The 21,615-nt window shown below is 45.2% G+C and overlaps 2 protein-coding genes across 4 annotated transcripts in view; one reads left to right on the forward strand and one right to left on the reverse strand.

Annotated features, from left to right (window-relative positions):
* The window catches only part of ABTB1 (ankyrin repeat and BTB domain containing 1), a 156,027-nt gene that overhangs the window by 125,446 nt on the left and 8,966 nt on the right, over positions 1–21,615 (forward strand). The gene's annotated exons all lie outside the window — the stretch shown is intronic.
* MGLL (monoglyceride lipase) overlaps positions 1–21,615 on the reverse strand; it is a 79,474-nt gene that overhangs the window by 13,428 nt on the left and 44,431 nt on the right. For all 3 annotated transcript variants that reach the window (XM_068133170.2, XM_068133169.2, XM_078766524.1), the window contains one exon: positions 5,207–5,317. In XM_068133170.2, coding sequence (XP_067989271.2) covers positions 5,207–5,317 — 111 coding nt within the window. The remainder of the gene's footprint in view (positions 1–5,206; positions 5,318–21,615) is intronic.

The following is a 21,615-nucleotide window of genomic DNA, read 5'->3' on the forward strand; positions in this document are numbered from 1 at the left end:
TGAAAGGTTTGGGGCTGCTAGATTTCAGGGTTTTCGACTTGTGGAGACCAACGCACACACACACACACACACACACACACACACACACACACACACACACACACACACACACACACACATTGCCTTTTATTATTATTATTATTATTATATGTATATATTGTTGTGGATCTGCCACCGGCCTTCTCCCCTTATCAAGGGGGGATTAATCCCCTTGTCTTTACTGACCTGGCGCGAGCCGAGACCTATTACGTCCCTTCCGGACAGCGCTAAATAGGGTTTCAGGACCAAATTCGCTGTTACCTAAGTACTAGCGCTGCCCTGGAAGCGAGGGAATAAGCCTCACACGAACCACGTGTGATGGTGATACGCCGAGCGGTTTGCGTACACGTGATCCACACTATTATTAGTTACTATACCCGATTGGAGCGATCTTATTCGTACCACGCTCAGTCAATGGAGAAATCACAAAGGCGATCGAATTGGAAAGGAAAGGAAGAACAAATATGTTTAATTGGTATTCACGTATTTACAGCTCAGGACGAAGAGACACAGGGAAATCCTTAAACAGTCTTATACTTAATACCCCAGGACAAACGGGCCCGTCTCACACACACACTCACACGGTGATTGCTGATGAGCAGGATGATGTTCACCAGCTCCGCGGTGGTCGTACAGGATCGGCTCCGTCTCACTCTCCACGGTCCCCGGCACGTCCCACGAAGATGGAGGTAGGCGAAGGCAGGACCGCGTATCGTGTCACTCAAACAAAGCGGGTTATCTCGGGGCGAATGGTAGAGGGCGGGCTTGCGCGGCTGGCGGTTACTCAGCTGCGTTCACTCACTTTGGCTGAACCGCGTGAGTTAACAACGCCCTGTCTGCGCCCATGTATTCCACGTAACAAGGTTCATTCAGCGCGGGTGATTCCCGTCAAGCATGTCTCCTCCCTCCGTACTCAAAAGTCACTTCAGCACACCTCTCCCATAACCCTGGTACTGCAACTGACGAGCGCCTCTCCCTTCTCATAACTGGACTCCACGACTCACCAGCGCCTCTCCCTTCTCATAACTGAGGTGGGGGCTTTGCACGAAGGGTTTTATTGCCACTTCCTTAGAACCCTCTGGAACTCACCACACGCTCTTCACCACGCCCTCTCATGCCATGCCGCTCGAGCCCTGATTGGCTGGTTCATTCTTACCACCCCCACTGCTGCCGTGCCGAGCTCAACCCTCCTGCACCTTTCGAGGCCTACCTCGTGTTACTCGACTAGTGGACAGCCAAATGGGGCGCGGGATGGATTGCGCCCATAGAGGTAGAATGGAGGTGTACGCAAAATGAATGGAGAGCCTATTCTCCTGTCTTTACACAACACAGGTACGAAGAGGGGAAATGGCCTATTCTTACACATACCAAGACATAACTATACTACAAATGGGCCTATATGTTGCTCGTGTGACTAACTATGGGGGGCAAACCTTTAACATTTATTGACTTCAATGTGCCAATCTCAAAACCGCAGCAATATATTTATATTATTAAATTATTATATAAATATAAACCGCAGCTTATTAATCAATGTGCTGCACACGTGATATTCTTTGCTAGATATAAAATACATCATGGGAACAGCTATATGTATGCTATACACCTATTGATCCAGTGAAAATGGGGGTAATGGCAGCTGCTTTACAAATCTGGAGGTGAAACATGAAAAACTAGAAAAGCACTTACTGGAGAGCATACCTCCACCAGGTGAACAGTTTACGTTTTTTATCCCAGAGTAGACCAGAAAATCACAATACAGAATCACATTTAATCAAAATCATCTGTCCACAACTTTTTGGGATATCCTGCAATGTATCGTTTTTGGTCATATCTCCCAATGGTGAAGAATCACTTTTTAAAATTCCACTAGCCGGATCCGGATGCGGATCTTCAGTAAAATTGAATCGATTCTACCTTGTCAAGAAAAGATCAAGGTTTTGGATGGGGAAGATAAGAGATGGTGGTGAACAGAAATATTATTATTTTATGGGAAATTCTGTGGTTCTGGGGAACTTCTGTGTGTGTGGATGGGGAAAAAATATTATTTTCATATTCACTCTTTCAATAATCACCCAGCATACGATTAGCAATATGGACAAAAAAAAATCTTTTATTGATGCCTTGAGAGACACTTACATGCAATGATCAATTTTGGAAAGATGTCTCGTGAGAATCGATGAACCCTGACGGTGTTCTGTTTCTAAAAGAGGGACTAATGTTTCTCCATCCATAATTTTAATAAGAAAGCCTCAAGTTCAATGAGAGGTGTCACGTGTCCAGATATCGTGTCCTAAGTATCATTTTTATATTTATAATACACGTCCAAGCTTAGTTATGAAGATCAGTGAAAGTCCAGGTCAAAAGGGAAGCAACATCATATTTCAGACACGTCGCACGAAAACAAGGAATGAAATGAATGACAGATTCCAGTGCCTACAGAAAGTATTCACACCCCTTTGCTATGACACTCCAAATTGAGCTCGGTGCATTCAATTTCCTTTGATTACAATCATTGAGATATCTCTACAACCTGATTGTGGTCCACCTGTGGCCAATTCAATTGATTGGACATTATTTAGAAAGAAACACACCTTTCTATATAAGGTCCCACAGTTGGCAGTGCATGTCAGAGCAGAAACTCTACCATGAAGTCCAAGGATCTGTCCGTAGAACTCCGATATATAATTGTGAGGAGGCATAGATTTGGGGAAGGGTAAAAAACCATTTCTAGAGTGTTGAAAGGTTGAAAGAGCACAGTAAACTCTATCATTAGGAAATGGAAAGAATATGGAACCACCCAGACCCTTCCTAGAGCTGGCTGTCCAATCAAACTGAGCAACTGGGCAAGAAAGACCTTAGTCAGGGAGGTGACCAAGAACCGAATGACCACTCTGACAGAACCGCATAATTCCTTGCCTCAGATGGGAGATCCTGCCGGAAGGACAAGTCTGCGCAGCACTTCACAAATCTAGGACTTATGGGAGAGTGACCAGAGAGAATCCACTCCTGAGAAAAAGGCACATGACAACATGCCCTGAGTTTGCAAAAAGGCATGTGAAAGACTCAGAGCATGAGGTAAAATATTCTGTGGTTTGATTCGACGAAAATTGAACTCTTTGGACATTTGGTCTGGTGGAAACCGAGCGCAGCTCATCACCCATCTAACACGATCCCTAACGGGAAGCATGGTCATGGCAGCATTATGCTATGGAGATGCTTTTCAGCGGCAAGAACTGAGAGACATGTAAGGATAGAGGGAACAATGAATGGAGCCAAATAAAGACAAATTATTGAGGAGAACCTGCTTCAGAGAGCAAAACACATTAGACTGTGGCGAAGATTTACATTCCAACAGGACAATGACCCCAACCATACAGCCAAAGCAACACTGGAATGGCTTTTGAACAAGAACGTGAAAGTCCTTGAGTGGCCCAGCTAAAGCCCAGACTTGAATCCCACTTAGAATCTGTGGAAAGAATTGAAGATTGCTGTTCACTGACGCTCCCCATCAAACTTGACAGAGCTTGAGCAAATCTGCATGGAAGAATGGGAGAAACTCCCCAAATACAGATGTGCAAAGCTGATACAGACATACACATGCAGACTCAAAGCTGTAATCACTGCCAAAATTACTTTTACGTAGTATTGACTTAGAGGGTTGAATACTTATGTAAATTAGATATTTCTGTATTTAATTTTTTATTATTCCTGTAAAAAATTCTAAAACAAAATTCTACTTTAACATGATGGGGTATTATGTGTAGATCAGTGACAAAACTATCTAAATTGAATCCATTTTAAATTCTGGCATAACAAAAACATAACAAAATGTGAAAAAAATTCAGTGGGTGTGAATACTTTCTGAAGGTACTGTAGATTATGGACACTTATAAATAATGGTCTGCATTTATAATTGTCAAAGTAATCATTGAGAGAAGCTATGTTGGGAGTAGATTGATCATTTAACCTGTTTGATATAACCATAAGGTGGAAAGAGCAGGAAGAGTGATGGAGGTGAGCTCCCTACACCCCTAACCCTCCACCCCACTCTCCTTTGGGATCCCCCGATCAAATGATATATATATACTGCTGGTGCCTCCTTGTTGTTAAAGCAGTAAAGCACAGTCGTCGTCCCATAACAGCGCTGAATCTGCTTGATCTGGGAGCAATAATGTCCATCTGCCACACAAGAGCATTACCTCTGCTTTACTGCGTCACCAACCAGGGGGAGAGTTTGTGATCGGGCGTACCAATCATCAACCATAATATGGCCCTTCTGACCCGATAAATGCACCATGATGGTGACGATCCATTGCTAATGGTCATGTTCGCCCATCGGTACAGTAATTTTTATCACCAACATGATGTCCAAGGAATGCATTGACCTGAATTTGTTCATTGAATTTCCGCACATTTGGGCACAACTGGCAAGGAAAAGACGAACAGGAAAGGAAGAGAGAGAGAGAGAGAAAAAAGGAAGATAGAGATGGGGAGGAATCACCAAAACCAACAAGTATAATGGTTGGATTAGGAAGGGTTAATGGGGTTAATAGAGGTCATGGGTCAGGATGGGGGGTGACACCAGGTGGTGGTGCACTGCCTGCTCGAAGCCCTGGAGGGAAGAGTGGGAAAGAACAACCTCCAGAAGGCGATTCCGTAGATGGAAGAAGCAAGGAACAATGGTTCAGTCTCATGGGATACCTTGTAGATTTATTTTTGTTGTTCTTGCATTGTTTCCATGCTGAGTAAACATATCTGTCAACATTCGTAATGAATACACATTTACAGTGTTATGTTTAGTTTAGCCGCTCTGACCACCAACTAAGGAAACTCAAACCTGCAGCCAAACGTATGCACATTAGGTCAAAGGATGTGTCCATGAATTCCATCTGCATTTGATAAGAGAAGGCAAAGGAGTCTGTTCTCTGAGGTCATTTCACGTGCTTTACCTTGTGCCCTTTAAAGCAAAATAACTAAGTCAGACAGCACATCAACATGGACGATGCAAGGGGAGAAAAGGCACCAGCTAAACTAGGCAGCACAGTGTATGAGGATTGGACAAACCCTTATTGAGATGTTCGGAGCAGAATTGTAAATGGGAGAAAATGCACCGACACACAGGGCCTGGCATTTTCTCCCAGGGGAAGTGGAACCATCGACTCACCCGGAAAGGCGTTGCGACATCTGCTCTCAATCCGACTAGGGGCGATATGAGCACGAGGCCAGAGAAGTCGTTGGGACGCTCGTAGGCTGCCAGGATACTGATTGCACCACCCTGCAGAAAAAGCAAAATCACTAGTACCCTGGGTGTACTTCCACATTTGCATATGTATAGGCCTCCGCTCGCCCGTGGCATTCTGAGCAGCTTGGTGGTGGAGTGGGCGGAACCTTGATGAATTGCCATCAGTGCTGTGGGATTAGATACTGATGGACGTTCAGGGTAGAAATTTCTGCATCCTTTAACATTTTAACACATTTTCAGATCAGGTCAGCCTTTTGGGACTGGCACTGGTTAAACATGTAACCCAGTGCTCCCTGCCGCATGGTCGGGTTGTCGGCGACTAAACCTACCAAAGACTTCCTTGTTTGAAAAGGTAGAGCACGGACAATTCCCATCGGTTGGCATCCATGGGGAGAAGGAAATTCCTCTTGAGGAAATGCCTCACAGAGTACGATGAGAAAAGCGGCACGATTGGTGTGATGCCGCTGGTACCCAGAGCATCACAGGAAGTGACGTTATTGACGGCACTTTCCCCAAGCTCAGTGGCTGTGCTAAGTATTTTGCTCGTTAGTATAATTGTGTGTGTGCGCTCTATAACGAGACGTAGCCCATGTATATAAAAAAGAGTGGCGACCCCTTTCAGGATTGGATCACAGCTATGGAATTGTTCACATCTTGAGCACCCCCGATGCTCTGCAAAAATTAGAGCTTCCAGGGAAGCAGAACTCAACTTAACTGACTAGACAACTTTAAAGTAGGTCAGTTGTCTGTACTAGATTTGACTTAAGATAGCAGCCTACCTTGTGTGGTAAGAGTCTCACACGCCAAGTTTGATCAAAATCCATAAATATTTGTGGACGATAAAGTCTTAACGTCGTTTCGGAGCTGAAAACAATATGGCGGCCATTTTGTGACGGATCGGGTTGGAATGCAATAGCAACCTACCTTGTGTAGTAAGGGTTAAACCTTCTAAGTTTGATCAAAATCTGTTAATATTTGTGGACGTTAAAGTCTGCTGAAACAATAGCAATAGTTTGGCTGCAGGTTTGTTTGGCTCCTCTGCTCGGAGCTGAAAACAATATGGCGGCCTATGGCGGCCATTTTGTGACGGATCGGGTTGGAATGCAATAGCAACCTACCTTGTGTAGTAAGGGTTAAACCTTCTAAGTTTTATCAAAATCTGTTAATATTTGTGGACGTTAAAGTCTGCTGAAACAATAGCAATAGTTTGGCTGCAGGTTTGTTTGGCTCCTCTGCTCGGAGCTGAAAACAATATGGCGGCCTATGACGGCCATTTTGTGACGGATCGGGTTGGAATGCAATAGCAACCTACCTTGTGTGGTAAGGGTTAAACATTCTAAGTTTGATCAAAATCTGTTAATATTTGTGGACGCTAGAGTGTTAACGTCGTTTTTATGACCAAAAACAAAATGGTCGCCTAAGTCCGCCATTTTTCAACGGATCGGGCTGAAATGTAATACCAACCTGGTCCTTGGGGTAAGGATGCTGCATGTCAGGTTTGATCAGAATCGGTTGATATTTGTGGACGCTAGAGTGTTAACGTCGAAAAGTTAACGGATGACAGACGACAGACGACGACGGACGTCGGAGGGTTCAGTATGTGATGAACTCAATATGGGGCAAATATGGGTCACCACCCGTCTTGCGCACATCGCACATCGGTGCTTGGTAAATGATATGGGCCTCCACCAACCATATCTTCATGATCATTGGAGAGAGGGCATATACGATATCTTACATCACCAGATGCATGCCCACATCCCCATGGTGATCAGGTGGTGATTGTCTCTTGCACCGATTCACGAAAACTGGAACTGTTCGGTTTAAGATGCGGGGTGAAATCTTGTGGTCGCGAGTTTGGCATTTAAATTTGCTAATTCTTTATCCCACACCGATGCCAACCTTTCATCTCGTGCTGTCTGAGACATGTGATTGAAGGTTTGCCCTTTAAATAATGGTTCCTAATAACGCAAAACTCTCACTCACTATTTAATGACCTTCCTGATTCTCCATCCAAGCAATTTCCTTCACGGTCACAAGGGATAACTCGATTCCAGCCACGTCGTGCTGCCAACATCCAGGATTGCATTTTGTGACGTAACCGTGAGAATGGCCTCCGCAAGCCCAGAAACGTATTCCAATGTTTTGTTGTTACCAAGAGGAGAACTAGGCCTTTTGTCAACGGATGACATTTCACAATTGACTCAATTTTAACATAAGACAGTATCTTGTTTTCTACTTAAGAACAAGAGGAATGGTTGTACAGAATAAAAGTCTTGGCGCTCGGCTCGGAATTAAATAAGAACTCTCATTCGTGTCATTGAATGCAACATTTAGAGGAAGCTGCACATGTTGACTCTTTCTCAAAAACTCTCTTCCTCACTCTCCCGGCACTGCCCTCTCTCCACCCCACCCCCAGGAGTACCTCTGGCTACGACTTCCCCTCCGTTCCCACCTTTTGTTCATATGTGTTCTGTACCGTCCTCCAAACAGTGATGACTCCATTTAGAGTGCATTCAGAAAGTATTCAGACCCCTTCACTTTTTTTTCACATTTTGTTATGTTGCAGCCTGATGCTGAAATTGTTTAAATTCATTTTTCCCTCATCAATCTACACTCAATACCCCATAATGACAAAGAGAAAACAGGATATTAGAAAGTTTTGCAAATTTATTAAAAATAAAAAACTGAAATATCACATTGACATAAGTATTCATACCCTTTGCTATGACACTTGAAATTTAGCTCAGGTGCCTCCCATTTCTCTTGATCATCTTTGAGATGTTTCTGCACATTGATTGGAGTCCGCCTGTGGTAAATTAAATTGATTGGACATGATTTGGAAAGGCACACACCTGTCTATATAAGGTCTCACAGCTGACAATGCATATCAGAGCAAAAACTAAGCCATGAGGTCGAAGGAACTGCCTGCAGAGCTCAGAGACAGGATTGTGTCGAGGCACAGATCTGGGGAAGCCGACAAAAAAAAATTCTGCTGCATTGAAGGTTCCCAAGAGCACAGTGGCCTCCATAATTCTTAAATGGAAGAAGCTTGGAACAACCAGGACTATTCCTCGAGCTGGCCGCCCGGCCAAACTGAGCAATCGGGGGAGTAGGGCCTTGGTAATAGAGGTGACCAAGAACCCGATGGTCACTCTGGCTGAGCTCCAGAGATCCTGTGTGGAGATGGGAGAAACTTCCAGAAGGACAACCATCACTGCAACACTCCAACGATCTGGGCTTTATGGCAGAGCAGTCAGACGGAAGCCAAACAGTTCAATCTCGGTTTCATCAGACCACAGAATCTTGTTTCTCACAGTCTGAGAGTCCTTTAGGTACTTTTTTGCAAACTCCAAGCAGGCTTTCATGTGTCTTTCACTGAGGAGGGGCTTTCACTGAATGTGGAAAACCACATTTCCAAGCTGGCCTCCAAAGCCAGTCGCCGACTGGGCATCCTCCGTCGTGCAAAGTCCTTCCTTGGCACCTCTGAGCTCCTCACCACATACAAAACTTTCATCCGCAGCTTGACAGAATACTGCTCTCCTTTCTGGGCTGGTCCTCCTGCCTCACATCTAGCTCGGCTTCACGCTGTATTAGGGGTATCTCCTAAAATAGAGCCCTTTTTCAGCTACGCCCATAGTGCAGTGGCCGAAGCTGAAAAAGGGCTCTATTTTAGGAGATACCCCTACCGGAGGTATAACAAGCTGGGACCAGTCTCATTTTAACCGTCTGGGCCTCTAGTTTTTGAAAAATGATGTTGTGGTTGCAGCAATTTTGTACAACATGCTAAATTAACCCCTTATTTCCGACAACATGCAATAAATGGACCCATTTCATCTTTTTGTTATTTCATTAAAATAGCCCTATAGATTTTTAGTTATGCTGGTTACATCAATATTATTCATTGAAATGGACATGTAGAAACCCATTTCAGGTAGTTTTAAGCTGCTAGGGGGGTTAGGGGGGCAAAATTATACCCCAAATTTGGCATTTTTAAAACCAAATTTGACCGAACTGAATCCTATTTTCTTCCTTTCAGGAAAGAAGATGGACCTCTCACAAGAACCTCCCAAGAAGCGGATACGAACAAGCAGCAATGCCAACGACAACTGTGTGATATGTCGTCACCCATTGGATGCAGATTGTCCATTCGTAAAAAAAAACAACACTGGAGGGAATCAAAGCCGTTATTCATGCCGCAGAACTCCGTCAAGATGATGTTCATGAGAGACTTTCTAAAATCCAAGATGACATTTTAAATCGAACTGTTACGGTTAGATACCACACAAAATGCAGAGCTTGGTATACATCCTCGAGTAACCTGAAGTACGTGCAAAGCGATCCCAGTGGAACGGTTAGCACTGGTAATGATACACCTGACTGTCACAGTGGTCCAACACGGCTTCGGCGAGCTGAAACATCTGCTTTCAATATAAGAACAGACTGTCTCATATGTGGGTCATCTAACATTAGAAAAGAAAAGCTGACCAACATTGCCACTGGCACTGGGGCATCAACTCGTGACCGCATCATAGCAGCCTCTTCAGAAAGACTAGGTGACAAAATTCGCATGCGCATGTTAGCTTACCCAGACTTGTTTGCATATGATGCAAAGTACCATAGGTCATTATATAGTCGTTATATTTCACCACGAAATATCAATGCCGACAGGGGCAAGGCTGAAGCTCAGAAATCTCTGACTGATTTCGATAAGGGTGTTCTGCGTTTGAGTAAGGAAATTGAGTGCACTATTCTATCAAGAAGCAGGAATCTTGTGACATTGTCCTCTCTACATGAACGATTCATTGAAATGCTCAATGAAGGTAGGCCTGATACTCCTGATACTAGCACGGAGCCCAGTGAAGGATCATTTTAATGACAAACTATTATTCATAGCCCAGCCTGGCAAGTCCGATCTAGTTTGTTCCAAGGAAGTGAGTGTTGGTGATGCCTTGAAAAAGGTTGCAGCGCTGAAAATTCAGATCAGTGAATCTGGTGAATGTGAATACACTAATAGTGAAGATACGGGTGAACTGGATAACGCTGTTATCCTCCATCAAGCTGCTGGTATTCTGCGCAGTTCAATGTCTGGAATTAGCTTTCAGACTACCCACTACACTCCAAGTGTGGACCTGAATATGCAGCAGTGCAAGAACTTCGTTCCTGAGACATTGTATGACTTCATAACATGGTGCACGTCGAAGGAATGCTTTGATAAGGCCAATCATTGTGGCGCTGGTAATGCTGACTTGAGGGTTCTGGGTATCTGCCACAACATCATTGCCCTCTCTTGTAATACACAGACCCCCATCACATTCGGTCTTGGTGTGAAATGGCAGTAAGGAACTGATAGAGCTTCTCAGTTCTGTTGGGCACTCCATCAACTATGATGATATACTGAAGTTTCTAACATCAGCAGCTCTTGATGAGCTTTCAGGACCATCCAGTCACCCCATTCCACGCGGTATTTCTAACTTCAACTTGGAAGACATCCGATCCATAGTAGATGCCGCCATTGACAATTTCGATCGGAATGAAGAGACTATCGATGGTAAACACACTACACATGCCATGGCGATCGTCCTGTACCAACGATCTCAGGATACTGATGAACTAGCATCCATTCCTCGCACAAAGCAGAAATCCTTGGACCCTGGACAATACGAAGAACAACCCATCCAAGTTTATCACAAGCCAGCAAAGAAGCCGGAACCTACCGTGAGCTGTCAGCAGGGTCAATTCGAAAATGACTCTTCGATGGTCTTGAAGAAAGACTTGGTATGGGAAGTGGCAAGGGCATGTGGTGGTGACGACTCGTCCATTCCTGCATGGAGTGGATTCAATGCCCTCGTGAGCACCAGGACTGTCCCAGTCACAAAGATTCGCTATCTACCATTCATCAATGTCTCACCGTCTGACCTTTCCACCATATTTACAACATTGCTCAGACTAGTACAGATAGCCAAAGAGTTGGGGCAACATCATATTCTCATAACTGCCGACCTTGCAATCTATAGCAAAGCACAACAGATTTTGTGGAGCAGACCAGAACTGCTGGTAGGCAAAGTTACCATGCGGCTGGGGGGAATGCACCTCACAATGGCTTTCTTGGCAAGCATTGGTAAGATATTCGGAGATGGTGGCCTTCAGAACATCCTAACCTCCTCTGATGTGTATGCCGCCGCGACAGCTAGCCAGATGCTCCAAGGAAAGCAGTACGCACGGGGAATCCAAGGTGTCCGTTTGGCGCACGAAGCACTCTCACATATGTTCCTGACCTCAGCTGAAACCTATGCCACCAAGAACAACTTGCCATGGCTGACTGATGAAACCAAGCAGGTGATACGAGATCTTGAGGAGGCCTTCAAGTCCAAGGATGCGACTACGTGTGCGACTGCTTGCCAGAAAGCAGAAGACACAATCCCCCAAACCGTGTTGCATACGCTAGATCTCTTCCAAAAAGAAGGACGACAATGTTCCAGTACATTTGGCTTCTGGGATAGCTTTCTGGAGTCTGGGAACATATTGCTGCGATTGTTACGAGCCGACCGGGAAGCAAACTTCCTGATGCATATTCAGGCAATCACGGAAACTGTCCCTTATTTCTTCCTTGCTGGGAGAATCAACTATGCCCGGTACACTCCAGTGTACATTGCAGAGATGAAGCAGTTAGAAGAACAAGAGCCCCTGATGTACCGCCACATGATGGAGGGAGGTTTTGTTGTCCGCAGATCGGCCAGTCGTGCTTTCAACTGTGTTCCAACAGATCAAGCGCTAGAACAAACCGTCAATCGCGAGGCTAAGAGTCAGGGGTGTGTGGTTGGTTTCACCTTGCGCAAAGGTGCACTACTGCGCTGGCTAATGACACGGCACATCACAGGTGAATACGCAGAAGCATTCAAAGAACTTTGCAACTCTGGGGCAAAGGAAAAGTTGCACGAAGAGCTGGGGAAAGCCCGTCTAAACAAGGACAGAAGGGATGTGAATGGCATGAAGGAATTACCTTCGTACTCAATGCCAGGTTCCATTTGACTTGGAGAATGTTCCAGACCATCTAACCAACATCACAACAGGTCAAACAGTTTCACAGAAGGTTGAAGACTCGATGAAGGGCATCCCAGACAAGGGTAAAGTTGTTTTTGATGACTCTGTCAAGGAACGACTTGGAGACGAGCCTACGAAAAGGTTTTGGGAACCTCTGCAGAAGTCCACTGTGTCGACATTTGCGGATATGAAGAAGGCCCTTCCAAATGACAAGGATCGGAAGCTGATAATTGACACTGAGGTGTTGTTCCGGCGGCTCCTGGCAGTCTATAGGAGTCGTGATGTAGACTTGAAGAACGTCCTCAAGTATGAACTGGCAGCAGTACCACCGGCCCTCTTCCATGACGATGGAATGATGAGAAAGACGAACAAGGCTGACCTTGCACAGAAGCTTGAATCAAATTGTCCAGAGGTTTTAGCAGAGCTACCACAGATCGCAGCAGGGATTTCGTCCGCGTATATCATCGACGGCATGGCTATGGTTCAATCACTGAATGAGAACCACTTCAGAACATTCAACAATTTGGCCGGAGTTGTTCAGAAACGCACAATCCGACTTCTCAGAAACCAAACCTTGGAGCTAACCAGTGTAACCATTGTCTTCGACCGCTATGACAGTGTGCCATCTGTTAAGACAGCAGAAAGAGAGCGTCGGGGTGCTTCTGCTGCTCAGCTTCCATCTTATCAGATCCTGAGAAGCCGACCTGTTCCGAACTACAGGTCATTTCTCAAATGGGTTGGTAATAAGGCAAGCCTTGCGAATTTTATATCGACGTACAGCCAGGAGCATGCAGCTGAACACATTCCAAACCGAAAAGCTATCATCTTGCAGGAGGTTTCAGTGACGGGGAGTTAGTCAATGCTGTTACTCCATCTGGTGTATCGTCCCTGTCAAGTCTCTACAGCAACCATGAGGAAGCTGACACCAGGATGATCCTGCGTGCATGCAGCCTGACGAAAGACCATGACAGAATTATAGTTCGCTGCGATGACACAGACGTCCTTGTCTTACTGGTTTACTACTTCAGCAGAGGACTGTTAAGTGACCATGTGTACATGTATGCTGGACAATGGACATTCCGGAAAGGAACGTTACATATCCGTGCACATCATCGGAAACCAACTAGGGAAAACTGTTTGTGAGTGTCTCCCTGCTGCCCATGCCCTGACAGGGTGTGACACAACTTGTTCATTGAATAGAATAGGCAAGAAGACTGCCTATTCTAAACTGTTGAAAAATGTGGACGCAGTATCCGAATTACAGACCTTCCATCAGGACAATGTAGCCACATCTGTAACAGTAGCCCGAGCCTATGCTCTCCTCCTGTACGGGACGAAGGGGAAGGACATTGACACCTTGGATGCCTTGCGCTACATGCTGGCCACAACAACCGACAAGTCAGCATCAATGCTTCCACCAACGGAGGACGCCTTCAAACAGCATGTCCTTCGTGCAAGGTATCAAACACGCATATGGTGCGAGAGCCATATTGCTCAACAAGAACCGATTGATCCTGTTGGTCATGGCTGGTCTGCTTGTGTTGCTGGGGGCATCACTCAGACAATGTCCACCCAGCCATCTGCTCCGGTTGAAGCTCGTGATCTCACACACCTCTATTGCACTGACAAGGCCTGTTTGAGTGGAAGGAAGTGCCCCTGCCTCCTTGCTGGACTAGAGTGTATAGAGGCTTGTTCCTGTACGGACTGTGAAAATCAGAATAACATATCCGAAGATGACAATGAAGTGGAGGTGGACACATAGGCCTAGACACGTACCATGCAACCAGATTTTAGGTGAGTTATGTTTCGGTTATGTGTGCCACTGTAAACAAGGGGTTAATGGACCATGCTGTGCCCTTCCACTGTCCTAAAAGAGACTTTTATAATGAGACTTCCGACAGACTGTTTCTAGCTGATCAAACAATCAGATTTTGGTACTGATTATCATGATGATCATAGAATGGAAGACGAGATCGGTTTCAATTTTTTGGTAAAAAGTGCCAAATTTAGGGTACATCTTTGGCCCTTTAACTCCCCTACTCGCTTAACCACTTAATATACACTGATATGAGTCCATTTCAATGAAAGACGGTGATGCAACCACCAGTTTTAAGATAACCAGGCTAAATGCAGAGATTTCGGCAAATTGGTGAAAATTGGACTGTTACGTGCAGTCGCAAACAATGGGTTAATGGCCTGTGTTGTACCCATTACATTGCACTAAAACAAGCTTTTATATCAATGAGACATAGTTACCAATAAAACAAATCAGGTTTGTCACTGAAATAACAGGTTTTATTGATATAAAAGAGGAAAATAAAATTCATTTCGGTCAAAGTTGCCAAAAATTGCCAAATTTGGGGTATAGTTTTGGCCCCCTAACCTCCTAGCAGCTTAAAACGACCTGAAATGGGTTGCTACAGGTCCATTTCAATGAATAACATTGATGTAACCACCATAACTAAAAATCTATAGGGCTATTTTAATGAAATAAGAAAATGATTAAATGGGTCCATTTTTTTTTTTTTTTTTTTTTTTTTTTTTTTTTTGTATACAAGATCGAGGCTCGTGAAAGAGCGAACATTAATCACACAGAAAGACAAACCGACACATAAAACATATAACATCGGGAGCGGTAGACAAGATGGGGAGAGAGGGGGAAGGACACAAACACAACATTTGAGAGCAGGGACCGAGAGACATGGAGACATCGAGAGATCTGAGAGAGGGCGAGGGCTTTGGGGGGGGGGGGGGCATGGGAAGGGGGCGGTGGGAGAGGTATAAAACATATGGACACTGCCAGGACTTCCAGGAAAGAAGTTGGAATTTCAAACAAGGTGGATCTGGGGTGAATTAGCGGGGGTAGAAAAGATCAAGGTTTTGGATGGGGGAAGATAAGAGATGGTGGTGAACAGCTGTTTTAAAGACCTGGAGGGAGGAGTGGGATTGAAGGGAGTGAGGGAGTTTGTTCCAGAGGCGGGAGAAAAGAGGAATGAAAGAGTGAAGGTGAGCAGAGAGCCGAGATTTCGGCAGTTTAACCATCAGAGGGTTGCTGGCAGATCTTGTGCGACCTGTAGGAATATTTGGGGGACAGAGCACAGAGAGAGCTGGGGGTGCAAGGCCGGAGAGGAGTCGGTAGAAGACAGAAAGACCACCTACCTGCCTGCGGTGAGTGAGTGAAAGGCCCTCAGAGATAGCTTCATCGCGGGAGATTCCAATAATTCTGAAAGCTTTGGTTTCAACAGCGTGAAGCCGAGCTAGGTGTGAGGCAGGAGCACCGGCCCATAGGGGAGAACAGTATTCCATTGAGCTGCGGATGAAAGCCTTGTATGTGGTGAGGAGCTCAGGTGTGCCGAGGAAGGACTTCGCACGACGGAGGATGCCCAGTCGGCGACTGGCTTTGGAGGCCAGCTTGGAAATGTGGTTTTCCCAAGAAAGATCATGGCAGATAGTGAGACCCAAAATCTTGAGCGACAGAACTTCTTGGAGAGGATTGTTGAGAAAGTAGATGGGAGGGTTGTCCAGTCGATCTTTTCGGAGAGACATAGTAAGAGTGTGAGATTTGTCAGGATTGAAAGACATGTTCCACTTGTTTGACCAGTCTGTGATTTTTATTGCATGTTGTCGGAAATAAGGGGTTAATTTAGCATGTCGTACAAAATTGCTGCAACTACAACATCATTCTTCAAAAACTAGAGGCCCAGTCGGTTAAAATCAGACCGGTCCCAGCTTGTTATACCTCCGGTAGGGGTGTACCTAATTTTTAGGGCCGAGGCCACTGCACTCGTTCTAACCAAAGCTTTCGGGATCATTGACATTTCCCGCAATGAAGCTGATTCTGAGGGCCTTTCACTCTCTCACCACAAGCAGGTTGGTGGTCTTTCTGTCTTCTAACGACTCCTCTCCGGCCTTGCTCCCCCAGCTCTCTCTGTGCTCTGCCCCCCAAATATTCCTGCAGGAAGCACAAGATCTGCCTGCAACCCTCTTATGGTTAAACTGCCAAAATCAAGACTCTCTGCTCACCATCACTCTTTTATTCCTCTTTTCTCCCGCCTCTGGAACAAACTCCCTCATGCTCTTAAATCCCACTCCTCCCTCCAGGTCTTTAAAACAGCTGTTCACCACCATCTCTTATCGTCCCCCATCCAAAACCTTGATATTTTCTACCACCGTTAATACACCTCAAATCCACCTCTTTCACTATCTAACTTCATTCCTGAAATTCCGAGTCGTGTCCATTTGTTTTATACCGTGTACCTTTCTACGTGTACCGTACCCTTTCTTCCCCCTCCCCCTCCCCAGCCCTTTCCTTCCCACAGATCTCCCGATGTCGCTGTTCTCTCCTGTTGTGCTTGTGTGCTTCCCTCTCTCTCCCCATCTTGTCTCCCCCTCCCTTTATTGTTTTATGTGTCCGTTTATGTTTTTTGTGTTTTATGCGCTAGCTCTTACACGAGCCTCGATCTCGTATACAAAAAACCCCCAAAAAACATGAAACACCAAATTACCCTCATGAACTCTATTTGAAGGAATCTGCTTCTGACTTTAGACATTTTGAAATACCGTCAACATATTCTGCTCAATGATACTTTTTTGAGATCAGCAGACTTCAGCCAATTAACGGACCTCCTCCTTTTCTTCTAAAGTGCAGAATAGATCCATCAAGGTCTCTAATCAATAAATCTCTAATTGGTGTAGATCTTCCGTCGTATCTCTCTTCTCAAGGTCTGAAATCGCAGACTATCCCAGCCAGCACATCATTGACTTACCTCTGCTCAACTCAACAATGGACGGAGGTCCTGAATGTCAACTACCGGGTCAGTGCGGTCTCTCTGAACGTTTCCTGAGCTTTGGACACTGTCTGGCATGTTCGGCTCAAGCAGCTTTCTGCCAGTGGCTTCGAGGAATTCTTTCAAAAGGCATTCTTCATGCCAATTCACAGGTGTAATTCCATCATGTGTTGAACAGTTCCTCACCCTCCAGATGGGCAGGCTGCAGCCTCTTCCTTGGCTGCTTATCTGGAATGAATAAACCCTTGGCCAGTCACCCAGAAAATACTAAATTAAATGGTTGGACATCTCAAAGTCTGTCTCTCTCTCCCTCTTTCTCTCTAAAAACCCCCTAAATCCACTTCTGTGGTCAAACTCTAGCAGAGGTGGAGATCCTCCTTCTTTAAATCTGTGATGAGTAATCGCATTTCCAAGCAGGTCTCCTGGGTCAGACATTGCCTTGGAATTATTCACAATGATGAGACCTTCCTCTGTGTCTGTGTTACCGTTGTTACCTACCTCTGGCTTTTGTCTGTTTGTGCCTCTCTGCTCCATAATTGGTGCTCATTCTCCTTTATCCAGCTCTTTTACGAGTCTTATCCTCTCTCATAAAAAAATATGTCGGCTGTTTGGCAGAGCTACTTCCCAGTTATTCTGAATTTATTTGAACATGGAGTGTATTTGTATTCAAAACAAGTCGCTGCTTTGAATATAGGCCTACAGGGTGTCTGGGATAAGGCTGAGCCATTCATTACCTCCACCACCGACGGTGTAGGATGCAGGTTATGCATTCGCCCCATCTGTCTGTTTCTCTGTGAACAGGATATCTAAACGTGGACGGATTCAAATGAAATTTGGTGGACAGGTTGGGTATGTGAGGACAAAAAGTTTAAATTTTGGTGAAGTTCTGGTTATGTATGGATCTGGACAGTAGAATTTCTTTAGTTTTCTAATTTCCCACATTTGTCAATTAATTTTTTTAATCCTGTTCATTAATCTAATTGCTTCACTATTCCCCCAAACACCTCGTGTTGGCTTAGCGGTTAGGGTGCCAGCTTGGGATCTTAGGATCCTGGGTTCGAATCCCAGTCGATCGCTGAATTAATGCCAGGGGGGTTGACTCATCCTGTCATCCTTCCGAGGTCGGCAAATTGAGTACCAGATAACTGGTAATTACCTGTGTGTCGCAAGAGGCGACTAACAGGGATGGTAGCAGGAAGGGCATCCGGCCATAAAACATTGTTTCAAAAAGGGGACCATGGTGTCCAAAAAAGGCCAACCCCTGCTCTGCGGGGGAAAATGGCCTCTAAAGGTGGTTCCTTCACTACGCCCCCAGTGGTGTTTGTAATAGCGGACATGGATTTGTCCCCCATTGGAGGAAGACCCTCCCGTGTTCAGGCCGTTAGTGCTCCTATGGTTGGCAGCAAGTACCCCGGAAGCAGTGACGGAAAGAGAGTGGCAATTCATATGTGTGGGAAAACTACATGCTTGGTCACTATGGTCAGGGTTGCCCAGATAGCTCGGATGGCAGAGCTCTGGTACAGTTCACCAGAGGACCTGGGTTCGATTCCTGGTCTGGGCGCGTAATTTTCCCACATATATCAATTTAATTTATTTAGTGATTCATCACCATTGAGAGAGAGAGAGAGGGCCAAAAACGATACATAGCACGATATCTCAAAATGTTATTGAGGGATTCGGACAAAACTTGGTGGACACGTTGGATGTGTGACAAGGACGAGCAGATTCGATTTTGGTGAAGATCCGAATCCAGATCCGGCCTATCAGTGGGATCCAAAACGTAAACGGTTCAGCCTTGCGGAGGTATCCGCCCCGCAGAGTGCCCTTCCAGCCTTTTAAATGATCTGAAACAAGAAGGATACCAATAAAGCCTTCCAAGTTCAAATATATTGACATTTGATTCTGCATTTATTACGATACTTCTCCCACAAGTAGGTGATGAAATTGGAACCATTTGCAATCCCAAGTGGTGTTTTAAAAGTACACGTGGGTTTGAATGGAGCCAATCAGTAATGATTGTGCAATATGGCGGAAGTGAGTCCGCAACGATTAAAAAGACAATTTGCAAAATGAATCGTGATGCCACTGAACAGGAATGCCATCTCCAGAACGAAGGCCTCGGGCCAAACCAGTTCACAATGAGGAAGCAGAAATCCTTGGAGCTTTTGAAGCGTCTCACTAAATGTCAGTACAGCAAGCAGCTTGGCAGCTGAACATTTCAAAGACCTCAAGTTAACAGGATTTTGAAAGAAGAAAAGCTGCATTCGCTCAAGCCTCGCGTTCTTCACGAGATTACCGAGGTGGATACAGACTTGGCTCCTCTTGAGGGGGTCGACAATTGATATCAATGTCTTCCGAATCATTGATATCTCAAGGCAGGAGGTGAATTCCCAACGATTCACTTTCTCATTGGCTGCAAGTCCATGGGCTATTTTATACAATTAAGCTCATGTCTGCCCTTTCTCCTCCTGCCCTCTCCTACCTCTGCTCTACCTTCAGCTCCTCCAGAAACCCTCACATCACTTAATCACCCTCTCAAAGTCTAGCCTGGTTGCCCACCTGCACTCCTTCATCCTATTATTCTCCTGATTGTGGAATCGCCCCTTTTGTCCTCATCAGTTCAGTCTTTCAAGCGTGTTTCCCATCACCACTACCTCTTCTGCACACTCTGGTCCGTTCCTCCCAGGTAATTGCAAATCGTTTTGTATCATTCCTCCTCCTTCCTTGTGCATATCTATCCTGTCATACCTCCTGATAGTTTGTGAACCTGCTTCCCTTGGGCATTCGGCTCCTCCATGAGCCTAGAGGCTGAGACCCTTGTAGAATCAAATAATTAAAGCTGCTCACATATCATCTTACTATAATTCACCAAATGTCCGTCCGTCCGTCTGTCTGTCTGTCCGTTCGAAGGTACCGCAAATACGGCTGAACCGATCGCAACGATATTTTGGGTGGGTAATCCTGGGATCTCCTGGAGTAAAATAGGGTATATTGTTTTTCCAATTTCAGCTTTGGCTTCCAGCATTTTCAGGTTTGGACTCCTGCATAACGTTATTTTCCCAGGTGCCGCACAAACGGCTGCACAGCTGCACCGATCGGACTCGGTGACCTCGGACAAAGACCTTTTATAAGGACATGGGTTGAATCCCTGCTTGAGAGAATGCCAACCCCCTCCCCGCCATCACGGCCATCTCTCCAACTCACAATCCCATGAGATATGCGGAAAGGACGACCCAAAACCAATTATCTTCTTTTTGATTCGTATACAAACATCATTAAAAGTAAATAATGACCTCGGCCAAAGTTCAAACGATGTGGGTTTAATCTCTGCATGAGAGAATTCCACATAGCTATTTGGGCGGTGTATAAGCTAACAGATTGCTGTCTCCATCGATCTTGCCAAGGCCGTAACACCTATCGGCTCAAAATCCTTTTAATGTTGACTTGGTAGTTTTTACAATGAAGGAAACATTAACAATGTTATTAAAAGTATATTTTGTGATTCATTTGTGATTGGAGATATGTTGTTTAGAATGAAAAAAGAGATACCGAGTTCAAGTAAATGATGACATGCCGTGATAATTTCTACCTTCTAAACGTGAATTTCGCGGATCGCCATATGCAGATTCGCCACAGACCCACGATCGATGTTTATATATGTGAACATACCCGTTTGTTTGCGAACGGGTACGTTTTTCATGGAAGTCCTTCACGAACTTGCTGTCCATGTCTGACGTGCGACTGAAGGTGCTACAGGAATGTGGAATTTATTGGTTTCATGCTTTAGCATTCGCGGTATCTGCATTGCCTGTTTGCTTCTGGCCTCCCACCCGTGCGTAGCAAGGGTACCTCACTAGTTTCCTTAATGCATTAGAGACAATGGAGACAATTTTCAATGATGAGGTTGTGGCGGACACGATGGCTCGCAGGCGCGATGACATCATTCCGCGCACCAGGAGGGAGTCGGCCACGCCCGAGGGGTAGGCGTGGCCTTGGGATATACATGGGGCACAGAGCCCCGAGCACGGCAGTGCTATAGTTTGATCCGTGGAATAAAGACACTTGTGGTTACATACGTTGTTGCTTCCTTTATTGGCAAGATAAGTCGTGCGCATAGCACCGCACTACAAGGTAAAGTTTTATTTGGTTGGCAGCAACGGCTTCCGGGACGCGATTCCAGAGATGGGTGAAGCGAAGAACAATGGTTCAGTCTTATGGGATACCTTGTAGTTGTATTTTTGTTGTTTTTGCATGCTTTTCATGGGAAGTAAAAATCTATGTCAATATTCATAGTGAATACACATTCGCAGCTCTGACCACCAACTCATGAAACCCAAACCTGCAGCCAAACATATACATATTGTTATGAATTTGGTAATGCAACATCTAGAGCTAGGTAGATCTGAATAGGTAGGTATTCGGCTGTCGTGACAGGGACTCTACATGTAATAAGTTATTGATGTTCAGGCGGTTGTCGGGGTAAGATGTATGAGTGTGGAT

The sequence above is a fragment of the Myxine glutinosa genome, chromosome 12 (assembly GCF_964187855.1).
Source record: "Myxine glutinosa chromosome 12, kmMyxGlut1.1, whole genome shotgun sequence".
Taxonomy (NCBI): domain Eukaryota; kingdom Metazoa; phylum Chordata; class Myxini; order Myxiniformes; family Myxinidae; genus Myxine; species Myxine glutinosa.